Here is a 16748-nt window from a genome sequence, read left to right on the forward strand (position 1 = left end):
GGTCTCCCCATGGGCTCCTCCCCCAAACCCCATGCCCTTCTTCACACAGCAGCCGATGCAAGCGGCCATGTGATTCCCATGCAAAAACCTATACCTCATACGCCAACGTTGGCAGCAGCTTTATCTGCAATTGCCCCAAATCGGAAACAACTCCAGTGTGCCACCAGGGGTGAATGAATAACCAAACTGTGAAGCATCCATGTAATGGAATACTATCAACAGTAAGAAGGAGCTCAGTACTGAGATACACAACACGATGGGGCTCCAATGCCTTCCGCCAAGTGAAAGAAGCCAGACTCGCAAGGCAGCATTCACATGATGTTCTCGAAACAGCAGAACTCAAGGGTGGAGAAGAGACGAGTGATGCCAGAGTTGGGGCGGAGGAGGGGCTGACTACAAAAGGGCAGAGGGGAATTTTGGAGGGTGACAGAACTGTTCTATATCTTGACTGTGATGGAGGTTACCTGACTCTCTACGTTTGCCAAAATGTATAGAAAAGTACACAGAAAAGGGTGAATTTTACTCTATATAAATTTTACGTTGAAGTGTGTCCCCCCAAAAGATATGGCGTTGTTATGGCGTTGAAGTGTGTCCCCCCAAAAGATATGTTGAAGTCCTAATCCCCAGGACCTCAGAATGTGACCTTATGCGGAAATAGGGTCGTTGCAGATGTAATTAGTTAAGATGAGGTCACACTGAAGCAGGGGTGAGGGCCCTAATCCGATACGACTGACATCCTTATAAGAAGGGGAGACACAAGGACATGGACACACAGAAAGGAGATGGCCCTGTGACCAGGCAGAGACTGGAGGGATGCAGCAGCAGGCCAAGGGACCCCAAGGACTGCCAGGGCCACCAGAAGCTGAGAGGAGGCAGGAAGATGCTACCCAGAGTCTCAGAGGGAGCACAGCCCTGCTGTCACCTTGATCTCAGAATGCTCCAGAACTGCGAAAACAAATTTCCGTGGTTTTAAGCCACCCAGTTTCTGCTACTTTGTCAGAGCAGCCCTAGGAAGCCAATGCACAGCCCAACTTTAAAAATGGGGGGGACAAGCCTGTCTCAATCTCCGTGGCCTTCAGGATTCAGCCTAAGAGCCTCTGGTGCCTGGTCCCCTCTCCTGCGCAGGCCACGCGGAGAGCAAACGCCAGGCACACTGAGCCCGCGGCACCCACAAGAGGGCCACGCTGGGTGCCTGCTCCCACCCACCCACCCCCAGGTTTACCTGGGAAACTCCTAGACGCCACTCAGCTCGGCTCTCACCTCCCTGGGAAAGCTCCCCCAGATGCACCCTAGTCTGAGCAGGACACCCCTGAGCCAGCTGGGGACCCCAGCACTCCAGGGGACCATCCTGCACCCTGCAGGCACAGCACTGCCTGTCACTCCTGTGGCCCACAGGACGGGGGATCTTGGGACAAGGCTGAGTTGTCGCGTACCTGCTGGACCAGCACTGTACAGGCCGGAGAGGGGCTCCAGGACTTGGCTGGGTGGGAGTCTAAGGGCGGGGGAGGAGCTGGGAGGCTTTGGCAACTACCCACACTGTGCCCCGCTCGGCCCTGGCCCTGCAGAGTGGAGCCTGGGCGAGGCCAGGTGTGGCTCTGGTTTCTCCGGCCACAGCTTCTGCTCTCAGGGCCTCCCGCCCAGAGTCGAGCGCGACGTCCTGCCCAGTCACCCCCCTTCACTCTGCTACTCAGGCTTGCACAGCCCACGCCCCCTCTGCAAGCTCCTGGCTGGCCCCTTCCCGTCTCTCAGAGGCCCTCTATCCTGGTCGATCCCTCCTCACCTGTCTCCTGGGCAGTAACCTGCCATATATGCACTCGACGAACATTTTCCAAGCCTGTGCGGGACACGCCTCTCCAGCCCTTACAACTCTTGCTCAGCACGGCGTTCTCTGAGCCGCGTGCTCTGGGCCCAGCACAGTGCTGATCTGACAGTGACACCTGCCCGGAAGAGTCACTGTCTCTGCCCTTGAGAGCTTACAGGCTAGCGGGGCCACAGACAGAGAATACGCCGCGACAGGCATGAGGAACGTGGCTCTGACGGTGCCGATGGGTCTTCTGCTGGCCCAGTTGTTGTTTAAGCCACACTGGTGTCCCCAGTAGCCTATGCGTCACCTCTGTGCAAATTAGGAAAAGATGATCCTTGCTCCCCACGGATGCAGGCAACCCCACCTCCACTCCCGCACACACACCTGACTCACACAGGGCTTGGCAAGAGGAAATTTCAGTGCCCCCTTGTTTCTCTCTCAGCAGGTGCCTGTGGGCAGTGACCAACCTGCATGACTGCATGCAACAGCCCTAGAGGCTCGACAGCCTGGAAGGCTTTTGCAGGAGGTTGGAGGTGGGGAGTGTATGCTTAGTCCCCGAGGCAGGAAAGAGCTCAGCACTTCCCAGAGGCTGGAGGGAGAGGCAGCCAGTGATGGCTGATGTGTCTGTGCCCACCCCGTCACCCATCTCTAGGGCCTCGTGCAGAAGAGCGGCCTAGGCACCTGCACAGAGCCTTGGGAAAAAGGCTGGGGGTGCAGCTGAGAGAATTTGGGGTGACCACTTCCCCTCTGTGAGCCTTGTTTGTAAGCGGGGGCTGGATTAGGGGGTCACCAGAGCAACACTGAGCTCTGATGCCTGACGAGGCTAGAGCCAGGGATGGGGGTCTGCTTTGGCACGTGGAAAGAAGCCCCCTGCCCGCCTTTCAAACCACTTCAAAGGCACTCGCCCAGCCTTTCAAGACAGCCCACCCAGCTCAATCCCAGGTCTCACACGTGGCCTCTCAGGCAAAGCCCTGAGGCCCTCCTCATGCCCGGGGGCAGGGAGGGGTGGTTCTGGGCTGTGGGATGGCAGCTCGGCTCCAAATGAGCCTGTGCTGTCCCTGGAAAAGGGAAGGCCAGTCCTAGCCGTCTCAGGACAAACCTTTCTCAAGGCTGAGCAGAGAGGTGAGGTGACCACTCAAGACCCCTGGTGGCCAGTGATCAGCACAAACCCAGCCTGGCATCCAGCAAGTGGTCAATAAGGAAGCCGTGAAAGAAAGAAAGAAAGAAAGAATGAATGGCAGCGGCCAGGCACTGTATCAGATGCGCCCCGGCTTTTCTTATGCCGGTGCAGTGGGAGAACCAACATCGCAACGTCAGCACAAGGAGGGCTAACCTAGGAGAGTTCTCCATCAAACTCACGAACACTCAATATGAGAAAAAAAAAATGTTTGCAATGTAGTCCTTGAAATAAGAGGCTTAGTTGATGCAAAGCGCCTCTCCCCTCTCCTCCTTTTCCTCCTTCCCACCTCCACTAGGAAATAAAGATTTGCAGGTAGCCCTGCAAGGCGGCTTTAGTATTTCTGGCATATACTCTGGTGCTATGTGACAAAAGATAACTGTGTGTGTGTGTCAGTTAGGATTAAGTTTGTGATAGAAAATCTAAAAGAACAGTGATTTAAATAAGGTAGATATGTATTCCTCTCTCATATGCAAGTCTGGGTAAGTAGTACAAAGCTGGGATGATGTGTCAACATGTCTGACACCCTTATTATATATTATATATTATATATTATATATTATATATTATATTGTTGTTGCTCTACTCGGCATAGCTTCCATTCTCAAGTTCACCTCAGAGTCCAAGATGGCTGCTTCAACTCCAGCCATTACATTCCAGCCAAGGGGAAAGAAAACAGAAAGCATGACCCTTCTCTTTAAGGACATCACCAAGCAAATTTTACACCCCACGTCCAAACTTAATCACATAGCAACACCTAACTGCAAGGAAACTGTTTAGCTAAAATTTATGCCCAACTGAAATTCAGGGGGCCAATCAACAGGCTCTGCTTCACCCCTGAACTCAAATACCCAAGATGGTGATCGATCTCAAAGAAATGGTCCCCGAACCCTAGACCCACATAAGTTCTCGGGGGCTTCATTTAAAACAGAGGGGACTTGGAAAAAAGTTGACATATGTCTATGCCAACTCCAACCATTAAAATGATTATAATACGATAAGGCCATCAAAGATGATAGGTAGGCAACATACGTCCACAGCACGGCATGTAGAAATACGTACAGGAAATAACACTCAGTGAAAAAAGAGGAACACAAGTCAACATATACACACAGCTCAAAACTGTGCACCAAAGATCGAAATTAAGTTAAACATGCACTTGGACTGGTGCAGCCTCAAAAAGATGAAGTGTTTGATGCTTTAAATTTCACCATTTGTGCGTCTGTGTGTGAATTTTTTCAGGCATAAAATAAAATATTTTTTGAAAATCAACAGTACACACACACACACACACACACACACACACACACACACCATATACAGAGAGGTAGCAGCCCCCACCTGGTCTCACAGCCCAAATAAGTAAGAACAGCCTCTCATGTAACAAGCCTGTGAGGTAGGGATCACTGCTTAATTGGCAGAGGAGGAAGAGGGAGGTGTCCTGGCAGGTACAGGCCAGTGACTTGCCCAGGTTGCCCCGCTCTAAGAGGGAGAGCAGACTGTGGTCTTCATCACTGTGGTAAAATCCACCTCTTCCACCTGGGCCCCAACTCCCTTTCTAGGCCCATTGCACAAAGAACCCTTCTTCCCTGTCCCCAGACCAAGCTCTTTAGGGCTCCTGCATACAACTTGTCCTTTCCCGTTTTCCCTGCTTCATGCTTTTCTCCTGTCTAAGACACCCTTCCCTGCATAAGCCCGATTTCAGTTAAAATCCTACTCATCCTTCAAGCCCCAATCCAGATGCCACCTCTGCCAGGGAGTCCTTCCTGCTCACCCCAGCCCAGTGTGACAGAGCCCCGGCAATTTTTAATACAGTGCCCTGTACTTTTATTCTGTGCATGTTTCTCTTATTTTCCCTAGTAGATAAACTGGAAACTCCTAGATGTACAACAAATGTTTGAGAAATGGATGGGTAGATGAATGGATGGGTGTATGCATGGGGGAACAGATGGATGGATAAATGGATGGAGAGCTGGAGAACTGGATGGATGGATGGATAGGTGAGGATGGATGTGGAAGACGTTCATTGGGAAAAGAATCCCTGAATATACTGTAGATGGCTGCTCCGTCAAAATGTCAAGAACAGAAGAGCAAGCGCAGTAAACGCTGTCCTCAGGCGCCACTGGTAGAGAGTTAAGTCCTTGCTTGGAACCGCAACATCCCTAGAGAAATTTACAGTATCCATCTCTGACGCTGACTGAGATTAAGGAGCCTGGGGCCCTGGTAGTTGGGGAAACAGATCCCCAGTGCATTCCTTCTTGAGAACTTGCCCCTTTAGCCAGAGATCGTCAAATTGTGACTTTCAGATGCAAAGGCCTTTATTGCTCTGGTCCCTGGACGTGGGTGAAGACGCACATTTACTAACCCAGGGAGCAGCCCAGCCCTGGGAAAACCTGTGCAGGGAGCAGCCCAGCCCTGGGAAAACCTGTGCAGGGAACAGCCCAGCCCTGGGAAAACCTGTGCAGGGAACAGCCCAGCCCTGGGAAAACCTGTGCAGGGAACAGCCCAGCCCTGGGAAAACCTGTGCAGGGAACAGCCCAGCCCTGGGAAAACCTGTGCAGGGAGCAACCCAGCCCTGGGAAAACCTGTGCAGGGAACAACCCAGCCCTGGGAAAACCTGTGCAGGGAACAGCCCAGCCCTGGGAAAACCTGTGCAGGGAGCAGCCCAGCCCTGGGAAAACCTGTGCAGGGAGCAGCCCAGCCCTGGGAAAACCTGTGCAGGGAACAACCCAGCCCTGGGAAAACCTGTGCAGGGAACAACCCAGCCCTGGGAAAACCTGTGCAGGGAACAGCCCAGCCCTGGGAAAACCTGTGCAGGGAACAACCCAGCCCTGGGAAAACCTGTGCAGGGAACAACCCAGCCCTGGGAAAACCTGTGCAGGGAACAGCCCAGCCCTGGGAAAACCTGTGCAGGAGGGAACAGCCCAGCCCTGGGAAAACCTGTGCAGGGAACAACCCAGCCCTGGGAAAACCTGTGCAGGGAACAGCCCAGCCCTGGGAAAACCTGTGCAGGAGGGAACAGCCCAGCCCTGGGAAAACCTGTGCAGGGAACAACCCAGCCCTGGGAAAACCTGTGCAGGGAACAACCCAGCCCTGGGAAAACCTGTGCAGGGAACAGCCCAGCCCTGGGAAAACCTGTGCAGGAGGGAACAGCCCAGCCCTGGGAAAACCTGTGCAGGGAACAACCCAGCCCTGGGAAAACCTGTGCAGGGAACAGCCCAGCCCTGGGAAAACCTGTGCAGGAGGGAACAGCCCAGCCCTGGGAAAACCTGTGCAGGGAACAACCCAGCCCTGGGAAAACCTGTGCAGGGAACAACCCAGCCCTGGGAAAACCTGTGCAGGGAACAGCCCAGCCCTGGGAAAACCTGTGCAGGAGGGAACAGCCCAGCCCTGGGAAAACCTGTGCAGGGAACAACCCAGCCCTGGGAAAACCTGTGCAGGGAACAGCCCAGCCCTGGGAAAACCTGTGCAGGGAACAGCCCAGCCCTGGGAAAACCTGTGCAGGGAACAACCCAGCCCTGGGAAAACCTGTGCAGGGAACAACCCAGCCCTGGGAAAACCTGTGCAGGGAACAACCCAGCCCTGGGAAAACCTGTGCAGGGAACAGCCCAGCCCTGGGAAAACCTGTGCAGGGAGCAACCCAGCCCTGGGAAAACCTGTGCAGGGAACAACCCAGCCCTGGGAAAACCTGTGCAGGGAACAACCCAGCCCTGGGAAAACCTGTGCAGGGAGCAACCCAGCCCTGGGAAAACCTGTGCAGGGAACAACCCAGCCCTGGGAAAACCTGTGCAGGAGGGAACAGCCCAGCCCTGGGAAAACCTGTGCAGGGAACAACCCAGCCCTGGGAAAACCTGTGCAGGAGGGAACGCATCTCTGCTCCCACTGGGGTCTCCTCTCCTCCCTGAGGGCTGTCCCTCCGCATCCCCTTTTCTCTTCTTTCTTTCTTGGGAAAACAGCCTCTTTCATCAGCCCTGACACCTCACACTGAATGGTAGTCGAGGAGCTGAGGTGGTGTCTAGCATTTGAAGTCCCATCTCTTAACTACGGAATACAAAGTTGAGATGTCAGAGTCGGTGATGAAATGGGGGCCACGTTCATGGGGCAAAGTGTCCCCTAAGAGAGCCCCTCAAGGCCAGCCCCTCAGTACCCTGGCCTCCCTCTCCTGGAATCCTGGGCTCTACACCCAGCCCCCACCCCCCAGCTCCAGGTTGGCGGGTGGAGCCAGGTTCTGGGGGAGCTCTCACCCTGCCTGGTCCCAGGATGTAGGACACAAGCGGCCCTGTCCTCGGGCTGGCGCCGTTGCCCTATAGGATGTGGCCTGAGCGTGCGCCGGTGCCGTTGCACCTATAGCAGCAACAGGCCTTGACCACAACCGCTCCGTAGGCCGTTTCTTCTACAAGGGAACTGACATTTCATAGCAGGCTGGGTGGGTCTTTCAAACACGGACAGATTGGGGTAGGGGCAGCCCCAGGAGCTACTGGCAAGATGGGGCAAGGGGCGCTGCCAACACTTTGGATGCCCCTGACCACCGGAGCTGTTCCAGCCACGGGGGACAGCCTCCTCCAAGCCCCAGCCTAGAGAGGCTGCTCGGGGCCTTGCTGGCAGGTGGGGGGAGACAGAGGTGGTGGCCATGTGAAGGGCTCCTCTGGACCTGCCCACTTCCTTTCTTCTCCTTCAAGGCCACACTGGCAGGAGGGAAAGGGCTGGTTTCACTGTGTGTGTGTGTGTGTGTGTGTGTGTGTGTGTGTGTGTGTGTGTGTGTGTGTGTGTGTGTGTGTGTGTGTGTGTGTGTGTGTGTGTGTGTGTGTGTTTAGCAGCTTGGGGGGAGGGGAGCAGGCACACTGTGTCCTCGGCCCACCTCCCCGTCACGCGGGGACAGGCTGGCCCTGCCAGGACAGCACTGGGTGCGTGTAGGGAGACCCGGCCTGCCTGGCAGGGAGCCCCTTCCCTCAGTCAGGGGGCCTGCCCGACCCCTCCCTTGCTGGGCCTTCCTTCAGACCTCGCCCCTCTCAAACCCCTACGGGAGCAGCCTTCCCAGCCAGGAACCCGGCGACACCAGGCCTCCACCACCTCCTCTGCACCCCCCACGGCTCCCGTGCCAGCCAGCACCAGGGCAGGCGCCACTCACGGATCCAAGTCACACTCAGACAGGCCACTCCAGGGAAACTTCCCAATCTGCCGACCCGGCCGCGCACGCTACCAGGAAGCCAGGGGTCCTTCCCCAAAGTGGGCTCCCAAAAGACACGTGCTTTTTGCAACACCAGTTTTTCAAAAATCACCCCACAGCAGTGAAGACATTTTCTTCCAGGCACTTGATCAGGGTGATGACCCAGAAGTCTCCATTCTGGGTCTTTGTTTCTTATGAAAGTATATTCTAGACTGTTGTATCAGAGGAAAGAAGAGCCGTCTCATCTCCGACTGGCACTCCAATATCGCTCCAAGACACCTGTTGGCCAGTAATTCAGGGAATCACTGAGTGTCAGGAGGAGCAGGGTCCTTAGAGGTCACTGAGTTTATTTCTCAGATGGGAAAACTGAGGCCAAGGGAGAGTAAGGGACTTGCTCCCTAGAGTACAATCCCAGATCAGCAGAAGGCACGGGACCCTAGGGTAAGCTCCAGCCCTACGGATGTTCCACAGCACGCAGTCCCCAAGCATCTTCCAAATCAGCAAAGGACGATACAACTAGGTCAACTCTCTGATTGCCAGGTGTGGCAGGGACGGGAGAGGGGCCGAAGGGGACACAAAATGGATAAATTCCACTGAAGCAGCTTGAGCAGTGTTTCCGACTTTCCTCTAGCAACTTTTTATTTTGCCCAAAGGACATTAAAACCTAACTACCACCATCAACGTGCCCAATCATTTCATAAAAGAAAGGAAGCTTAATACGGCAAAAAGACCTAACCTCAGAATAAGGAACAGTTCTGCCCAAGAAAAGATAGCTTGGCAACCTTGGCTGATACACACACACACACACACACATACACACACACAAAACACAACAACACCTTATTCTCCCAGTTTCTCAGTGGACCACAGACCTTCATTTGGGACCCACTGACCAGCCAGGGTTCCCCCAGATCCTGTGCACCCAGCTGACTCCATTCTTTTGGTTGAGGACACATGTCTATCCGTGACCCAGAGCTTCACCTTCTCCCAGCCTCTCTTCCACAGAAGTGAGGGACACAGACAGGGAGGATAAAATGAGGGGAGGGGGGTCCCTACTCAATTCCCTGGGTGGCCAGTCCCCTCCTTGTTCCAGACTAGGAGAGGGGTGTGGTGGCCTCGGCCTCACCTCTTGCTGCAGAAGGGGAGCTGGATTCCTCACCTCCCTGATCTGGGCCCTCCTACCCCTGAGGTCTGGGCCGCCCTGCAAATAGTTCCAGAAGTTCAGGTGCTTCAGGATACAAAAGAGAAAGCTGCGAGGCGATTTTTAGAATCCTGTTCAGTATACCATCGTTTTCAAGCATCTACTGAGTGACAACTGTGGGCAGGACAGAAAGATACGGAACAGTTCTGATCCCTTTTAACTGGAGGTTTATAATCTAAATAGGAAGACATAATATTATAAAGGGGTTTTGGCTTCTCTAAAATCTCCAGCTGGCATGGATGGAAGGCTGCATGGAGGATGTGGCGGCGTCCCAAGGATAAGATGATTCCTGACCCCTAGCTCACTTCTAAAGGCGACTCCCGGGACTTCCCTGGTGGCGCAGGGATTAAGAATCCGCCTGCCAATGCAGGGGACGAGGGTTCGATCCCTGGTCCGAGAAGATCCCACATGCCACAGAGCAACAAAGCCCGTGCGCCACAATACTGAGCCTGCGCTCTAGAGCCCGCGAGCCACAACTACTGAGCCGATGCACCACAACTACTGAAGCCCGCAAGCCTAGAGCCCGTGCTCAACAACAAGAGAAGCCACCACAATGAGAAGCCCGTGCACCGCAACGAAGAGTAGCCCCCGCTCGCCGCAACTAGAGAAAGCCCGCACACAGCAATGAAGACCCAATGCAGCCAAAAATAAATAAATAAAAGAAAAAAAGAGGGCTGCCTTTATAAAAATAAATAAATAAAGGGGACTCTCTAGTGGAAGGTAGAGAGCAAGGGACAAACAGGAAGTTTGGGTCTTTTCTGGGTCACCTCTCCCGTGTTGGGGCTCTTTCTGGGCATATAGGTGCCCCAAACTCCTAGAGTAACCTGGGATGAGGATGGGTCCCCATGGGCAGTCCCCTTCATACTCCTTGCCCCTTTCCATCAGTCCCTCTCTGGCCCAAACTTGCCTTTCTTGTTCCCTGGATCCCCGCTATCTGATAACCAGGGGGTAGACCCCCTCCCTCCCGAGTCCCACTCTAACTGTCCCCTGCAAGTCTTTGCTCAGGCACTTCCCTCCTCTGAACCTGCCCGCCCCACCCCCTTCACCGTTGCTCATTTGTCACTGCCTGGACGACACAACCTAGGGGACGACTCTCACTCAGGAGAGAATCTCGCCATGACAGATGGAATCTGGGAGGGGTCGGAAGGACGGAATTTGTGGTTGTCTTGCACCCGTTCTCCCCTTCCCTCTGCTCTGGCCCATGGCTGGGAGGCACCGCAGGCCAGCTCAGACTCCCGTCTATTAAAGGGAGCTCCTGGGGGGCCTGAGAGGGCAGCCAGGGCCCAGGGTGGATGCCCCTCTTCAAATATCACACCCATTCCCGGCTGGTTTCCGATTTGGTTTCCTGATCTCCTAGATTAAAACGCAGGTGTCCTTGTATTTTAACACTTGCTGTTTCAGTGAAGACCACAGTATAGGCCTTTCTCACCTTCTGAGATGGCCCACACTGTCTGTGGAGTGTGTTTCTCACTTGTTACCTATCACTTTGTCTCACTGAATCCTTTCTGGGATGAGACATCAAGAACCTGAGCTTCATTAAGTCCTGAAACCAGGTGTGTGATCTCAGTTGGAAGACTGGGGGTTTTGGCGGGGTTCTAGTCCCGGCACGTGGGTTCAAGTTCCAGTCTGAGGTGCACGGTTTCAGAATGACATATAAAACAAGACTATCACAGTATTTTGCTATATTCTCAAATTTTCTACAAAGAACACGTGTTGTTACGTGTATAATTTTTTTTTTAAAGCAGTAAATGACAAAACCACCATGAGATACCACTTTGCACCTACGAGGCTACTAGTTAAAATAAAAAAGACAAGAGGATGGGCTTCCCTGGTGGTGCAGTGGTTAAGAATCTGCCTGCTAACGCAGGAGACACGGGTTCGAGCCCTGGTCTGGGAGGATCCCACATGCCGTGGAGCAACTAAGCCGGTGCGCCACAACTACCAAGCCTGCGCTCTAGAGGCCGCGAGCCACAACTACTGAAGCCCGCGCGCCTAGAGCCCGTGCTCTGCAACAAGAGAAGCCACTGCTATGAGAAGCCCGCGCACCACAACAAAGAGTAGCCCCCACTCAGAGCAACTAGAGAAAGCCTGCGTGCAGCAACAAAGACCCAACGCAGCCAAAAATAAAAATAAATAAATTTATTTAAAAAAAAAAAAGACCACAGTATAGGGACCAAGGCCCAGGATAAGGCCTGTCAGGTGGTAGGGGAGATGGGAAGGGGGCCACGGGCAAATGTGCTGAGACTCCCCTATCCCAAGCAGCCCCTGTGCCCCCATCCCCTGCACTCCTACTTGCTTCCCAGGGGTGCACTGGGGCTTCTCAGGGCCTGAATTGAAGGCTTAAGCTGGTGAGGTACCTTTTGCTTCCTGTGGGCCAGAGTCTCTTTTAGGGTCTGGAAGGGGGTCGGTATCCCAGCTGAGTACCAGCCAGAACCACCTGGGAGCATTAGCCCCTGACGGCAAAGAAACCCGGGGCAGTGAGCAGAGCGGTAGCTGGGACCCTGAATTCATCACTGGATCCTGTTCTGGGTGGGCCTTGCCCAGGAAGAGTCCCCATTTTAGAGCTGGGAGTGGCTGAGGGGCTCCCCAAGGGGACCTGCAGGCCCCCTGCATTATGTCAGGCATGAGGCAGAAAGCCAGGGCTCTCGCAAGCCCTGAGGCCTTGTGCAGGCAGCCCCTTGCAGGCCCAAGGCTCAGGACACCCGAGTCCTAGGCCCAGCTCCCCTGACCTTGGGCCAGGCACTTCCTCTTTCTGGGTCTCCGTTTCCTTGTCATCATATCAGGGGATTGGATGGGGTCTGTAATGGCCACATTTTTTCCAAGAGTGGAATCCTTTTTATAATAAAATCTTAAACAGACCCTCAACTGATCAAACATATGAAAGTGCGTGGGCTCTGAGCACACACATCCGCAGGACCCTGCCGTCCAGTTTGGCGTCTGGCCGCCTGGCACTCACAGCTTCACCCACATCATCCCGACGCCCCTGTCTCCCACCTCGCCTCCAATCAACCCGCGCATCTTGCGGCTCCAGCTTCTCACATCTCCACTGCCCGCTCCACCCGGGGCCCCAGCCCTCTCTCCTGGCCACCACAGGCCCCCCCCTCTTCTTCTGTTCCTGTTTCCCCCTACAGCCTGTCCTCAATACAGTCCAAATCCAAACCAGGTCACCTCTCTGTGCAACACCCCCCCGTGGCCCCTGCTCACTCAGAGCACCCTCCAGAGCCTCTACCCACAGACTAGCCTTCTTCTGGCCTCTTCTCCCTCACTCCACTCCAGCCTCTCTGTGTCCGACACACAGACCACACCCCACACCCCCCAGGGGCTTGACTCACTCTCCCCACTTCCTTCAGGCCTCGGCTAAACACCGTCTTCTTGGAGTGGCCTTCCCTGACCACCTGCTACAGCACAGCCCCCAACCCTGACTTTCTGTCTTCTGGGAAAGTCACCTGCAAGCCGCCAGGGGCTTGGTTTAATGCTGGGCCCCCGCGTCCACCTAACGCAGATACTATTCGTTGAACGAACTTGAATGAATGGAGGGAGAAAAGTGTCTTCGTCCAGAGTACTGGGCAGCCTGTCGGCATTTTCTCCCCAGACAGCCTTTTCAACAAGAAGTAGACAGAGAGCTTGCTTGCCAAGATCCTCATACGCCTATTCCAGGGGTCTAACTTTCAAGCGACCCCCACCTAGCCCCTGGGTGTGGGGTGGAAGGCGTTCCCCTAGCTGTCTGGACATCATATTCTGCCAGCAAGGAGGTGGGGGCTTCGGGAGCCAGGTGGAAAGATGAGCTCTGATAAGGACTCAGGACCCAGCCCTGAGTGGTCGGCAAGCTCTGTGGGTGGCCTGGGGGTGAGGGGTCATAGATTATTGGTCCTCGTCATCTTTGGGCACTGCAACACAGGTAGATGTGCAGCCCAGGGAACAGAGGATGCAGGGGTGCGCCTGGGAACTGCCTTCTAGTATTTGAGAGCCAAGAAGGATTGGGCTCCTCTGAACAGGGTTTCTAATGGTAGAAGTTAGAAGGCAGACTTTCTTTGATATCTACCTGTCAGAAAGGCTACCACAGTGGTGGCAAGTTCTCCATCACTGGAGGTATGCAAGTGCCTTTCAGGAATGTTGTCAAAGGGATTCCTGTACTGGGTGCAAGGTTAAATGAGATACTATCTCATTTAACTCTTCCAACCCCAAAGGTCCTCTTAAATAAAGCGACGTTTTTAGCAACAAACCAATATTCATCTAATATTTATGATATGCCAGACGCTGTTCTAAGCAGGCTTGTGTTGGTGTGTTAACACTTAGCTGCCTGTGGACAGCTACTTAAATATTAACTCATCCAATCCTCATAACCAATCTTAAGAAGTAGGTGTTATTATTATCCCCATTTTACAGACCTGGCCGAGGACAGTTAAACAGTCAGCAAACAGAGGGGTTACACTCAACAAACGATAATAGTTGTAATAATAATTATTAAACGTTTGCCCATGGGCCCATGGGCAAAACTTCTTATGCATTATTTCATTTAATCCTCAAAACAACTCTAAAGGCTGGTTACTATTACTTATCTTCGTTTTCTAGATAAGTATTGAGGCATGGAGGGGTTAAGTAACTGGCCTAGTAATGAACAAAGAAAGGCAAGGAAGTGGGTAAGGAGAGGTCATCCTGGGGGAAATATGGGAAGTCAGAGAGATCAGGACCCTGGCCCCTCACCTCCCCTTCCTTCCTGGGAAACTCCTGCTAGCTCCACCCATCAGTACTGGGTGTGGTAGATACTTGCCCCTGGGGGAGGCCCCCCTCCGCAACAGAATTTCCAGCTCCTCCAGCGGATGGCATTTGTCTTTCCACTTCCAGGGGAAAGCATCTAGGCAGGGCTTCCCAGCTGGGGCGGAAATGGGGGAGCGGGGACGAGGGAGACATTCAGATCTAGTTGCATCACAGGCCCCTCTGAGACACTCCCCCCACTAGCGTGGGGGCCAGTCACCTCCAGCTGCCCCCCAATTCGGGACTGCACAAGAACAGCTCACCCCTCCGTTTCACACAGCAGAGAACTGAGGCCCTGGGAGCCGAGGTCGGGAGCTAGGCCAGCGAGCAGCTGGCTGTCCATCACAGCAGTAGCCCGGGACTTTTAAACCAAAAAGCCAGGACTGGCTTCCCCGGGGGCGCCCATCAACCTTAGCCCCCAGAAAGGTTCTAAGAGGCTTTCCCAGGAATCCGCCTTTGAACCAGAGCCTCCTCACCCCCCTGAAGCTTCCCGGGACGTTGGCTGGGCTGGGTGGCACGAGGGAACCTACTTCGGGAGCACAGCCCTGAGCAATGTCCACAAGTCCGAGGTTGTGAGCTGGGGGGTGAGGGACATGAAACTAACTAGACGCCACAGACCCCTCTGGAAAGCTAGTTCCCAAACCGGTTCGGCTTCACGCATTCCAAGCTGTGCCTTCTCCCGGTGTGTGTGTGAAGGGGGGAAATCCCGGAGGCCACACGCAGTTCGTGCACCCTGGACCCTCCCCAAGCCCTGGGTTTCGCAAAGGCCGGTCCGAAGGTCACTGTCCTTAGACCTGCAAAAGGGGTGGGGGAGGGGCTCCCGGTGGGTCCTCGGTGTAGGCGGGCTGGTCAGCTGTTAGGCCGCGGGCGTCCAAACTTACGGGGACCCGGGACCGCCGCCCCTTGCCCTACCGAGCTCCAGCCCCCGAGGACGCGCACGGGGCACAGGCGGATCGGCGGGTGCGGGTGGTTGGCGGGGCCCGGACCGCGAGTGACTGCATCTGAAGTTCAGGCGGGACCAGAGCCCGGGGAGGGGCCGCGTCCACACAGCCCCTCCGCTTCGACTCTGACTGGTAGAGGCGCCCCTCTGGCACCCACCAACCTAGCCGCCGAACGTGCCAGCTGCTTTTCCGGCGAGCGACAGCTGGGCTTAAAAGTTTCGCCAAGTCTCGGAGTACGGCAGAGGCACCAGGGCCGCCCCCTTCCGCGAAGAACCGGGAGACCGGCCTTGGCCGTGGCCAGGGGTTCGGTCTCAGTCCGACACCCCGAGGTCCCGCAGCCGGGGCTACTCCGGAGCTCCGAGCACCCTCGGGGGCGGGGAGGGGCAGTTGGGCGGGAGGGACGCGGGCCGAGCGGAGCCCTGGGGTACCGAGGGAGGAGGGGGCGCCGACCCCGGACTCACCCCGCGGGGTCCGCGCACTCGGGCGCCCCGGCCCGTCGGATCATGCCGCCAGCAGCTCCGGGACGGTGAACGCAGGGGCTCAGGCACCGGGCGGCGCGCGCCGCGGGGCCCCGGGCGCCCGCATGCCCCTGGCGCTGCCCTGGGGAAGGGCCCGCGCGGGCACCGCCGCTAGCCCCGCGCGGAGTCGGGAAGCCACAGCCGCCGCGGCCGCCACGCTCTGGGGCGCTCGCTCCCTCTACTTCCTGTATCGGAGCGAGCGGGGCTTTCAGGAAGAGGCTGGCCTTGGTGGTCAAGAGGTTTTTTTTGTCAAAAGCCTTTCGGCGGCAGCTCGCAGGCCGGAGCCCCCCAGGGGCACACGGAAACCCCGGCAGCCGCGCCCGCGGGGCCGGACCTGGCGGCGGGGGGTGTCGGGCCGGGGCGCCGGGCGCGGGCGCTCAGCCGCGGGGTGCTGCCTCCGCCGCTCTGGCGTCTCCCGGAGATCCGGGAGAAAAACTTAGAGAAAAGTTTCCAGCTTGGCGAAGAGTCGCGTGGGAAGGAAGGCGCTCCCGCTCCGGACCGGCAGGTGGGGAAGCCAAGAGCTTTACGCAGGGCACTCTCCCGCTTTACCTCCTGCCCGAAGGAGCCTCGAAATCGCCACGAGACAGCCTCAGACCAGAGGCAGGGCGCCTCCTCCACATCTCTGACAGGTGGCCATGCTGCCTTCTCTTGGATGCCTCCACTGACGATGAACTCACTACCTCACAAAGCAGTCTGTTCCTCCACCAAGCCAGGCGTCTGATTCACCTATCCTGGGTACCACACCTAGATGGGAGCAGATGGAGAAAGTCAGTCGGTTTACACAAATACAACTACAGCAACTCTGGTGGGACCAGGAGGCCTCTCCTCTAAATGCCTGGGCACTAAAAACTGCCTCCTGGGCCCGGGCTGCCCTCAGAACCTTTCACAGGAGTGGTCAGCACCGCACCCTACAGGGTGACCTCAGTCTAATGCAGGTTTCTCAGCTTTGGCACTTGATATTTGGGGCCAGATAATGCTTTATTGTTGGACCTTGTAGGACGTTTAGCAGCATCCAGGGCCTCTGCCCACCCTGCCAGTAGCATCACCGTCTTCTTGTAACAACCAAAAATGTCTCCAGACATTGCCACATGTCCCTGGGGGCCAAAATCATCCCCGTTGAGACCCACTTATCTAACTCCTTTATTTTATAGATAAGGAAACTGAGACCTAAAGAGAGGAGGTGAC

At 55.5% G+C, this 16748-nt stretch overlaps 1 protein-coding gene across 2 annotated transcripts in view; it reads right to left on the reverse strand.

Moving 5' to 3' along the window:
- Positions 1-16172, reverse strand: part of RIN3 (Ras and Rab interactor 3) — a 119228-nt gene extending 103056 nt beyond the window's left edge. Inside the window, exon 1 of one of the 2 annotated variants that reach the window (XM_060004017.1) lies at positions 15507-16172. In XM_060004017.1, coding sequence (XP_059860000.1) covers positions 15507-15550 — 44 coding nt within the window. In that variant the 5' untranslated portion in view covers positions 15551-16172. The remainder of the gene's footprint in view (positions 1-15506) is intronic. The other variant, XM_060004018.1, reaches the window with a different exon arrangement.
- Positions 16173-16748: the final 576 nt, after the last annotated feature.

Source organism: Delphinus delphis, chromosome 2 (genome assembly GCF_949987515.2).
Source record: "Delphinus delphis chromosome 2, mDelDel1.2, whole genome shotgun sequence".
NCBI classification, from domain to species: Eukaryota; Metazoa; Chordata; class Mammalia; order Artiodactyla; family Delphinidae; genus Delphinus; species Delphinus delphis.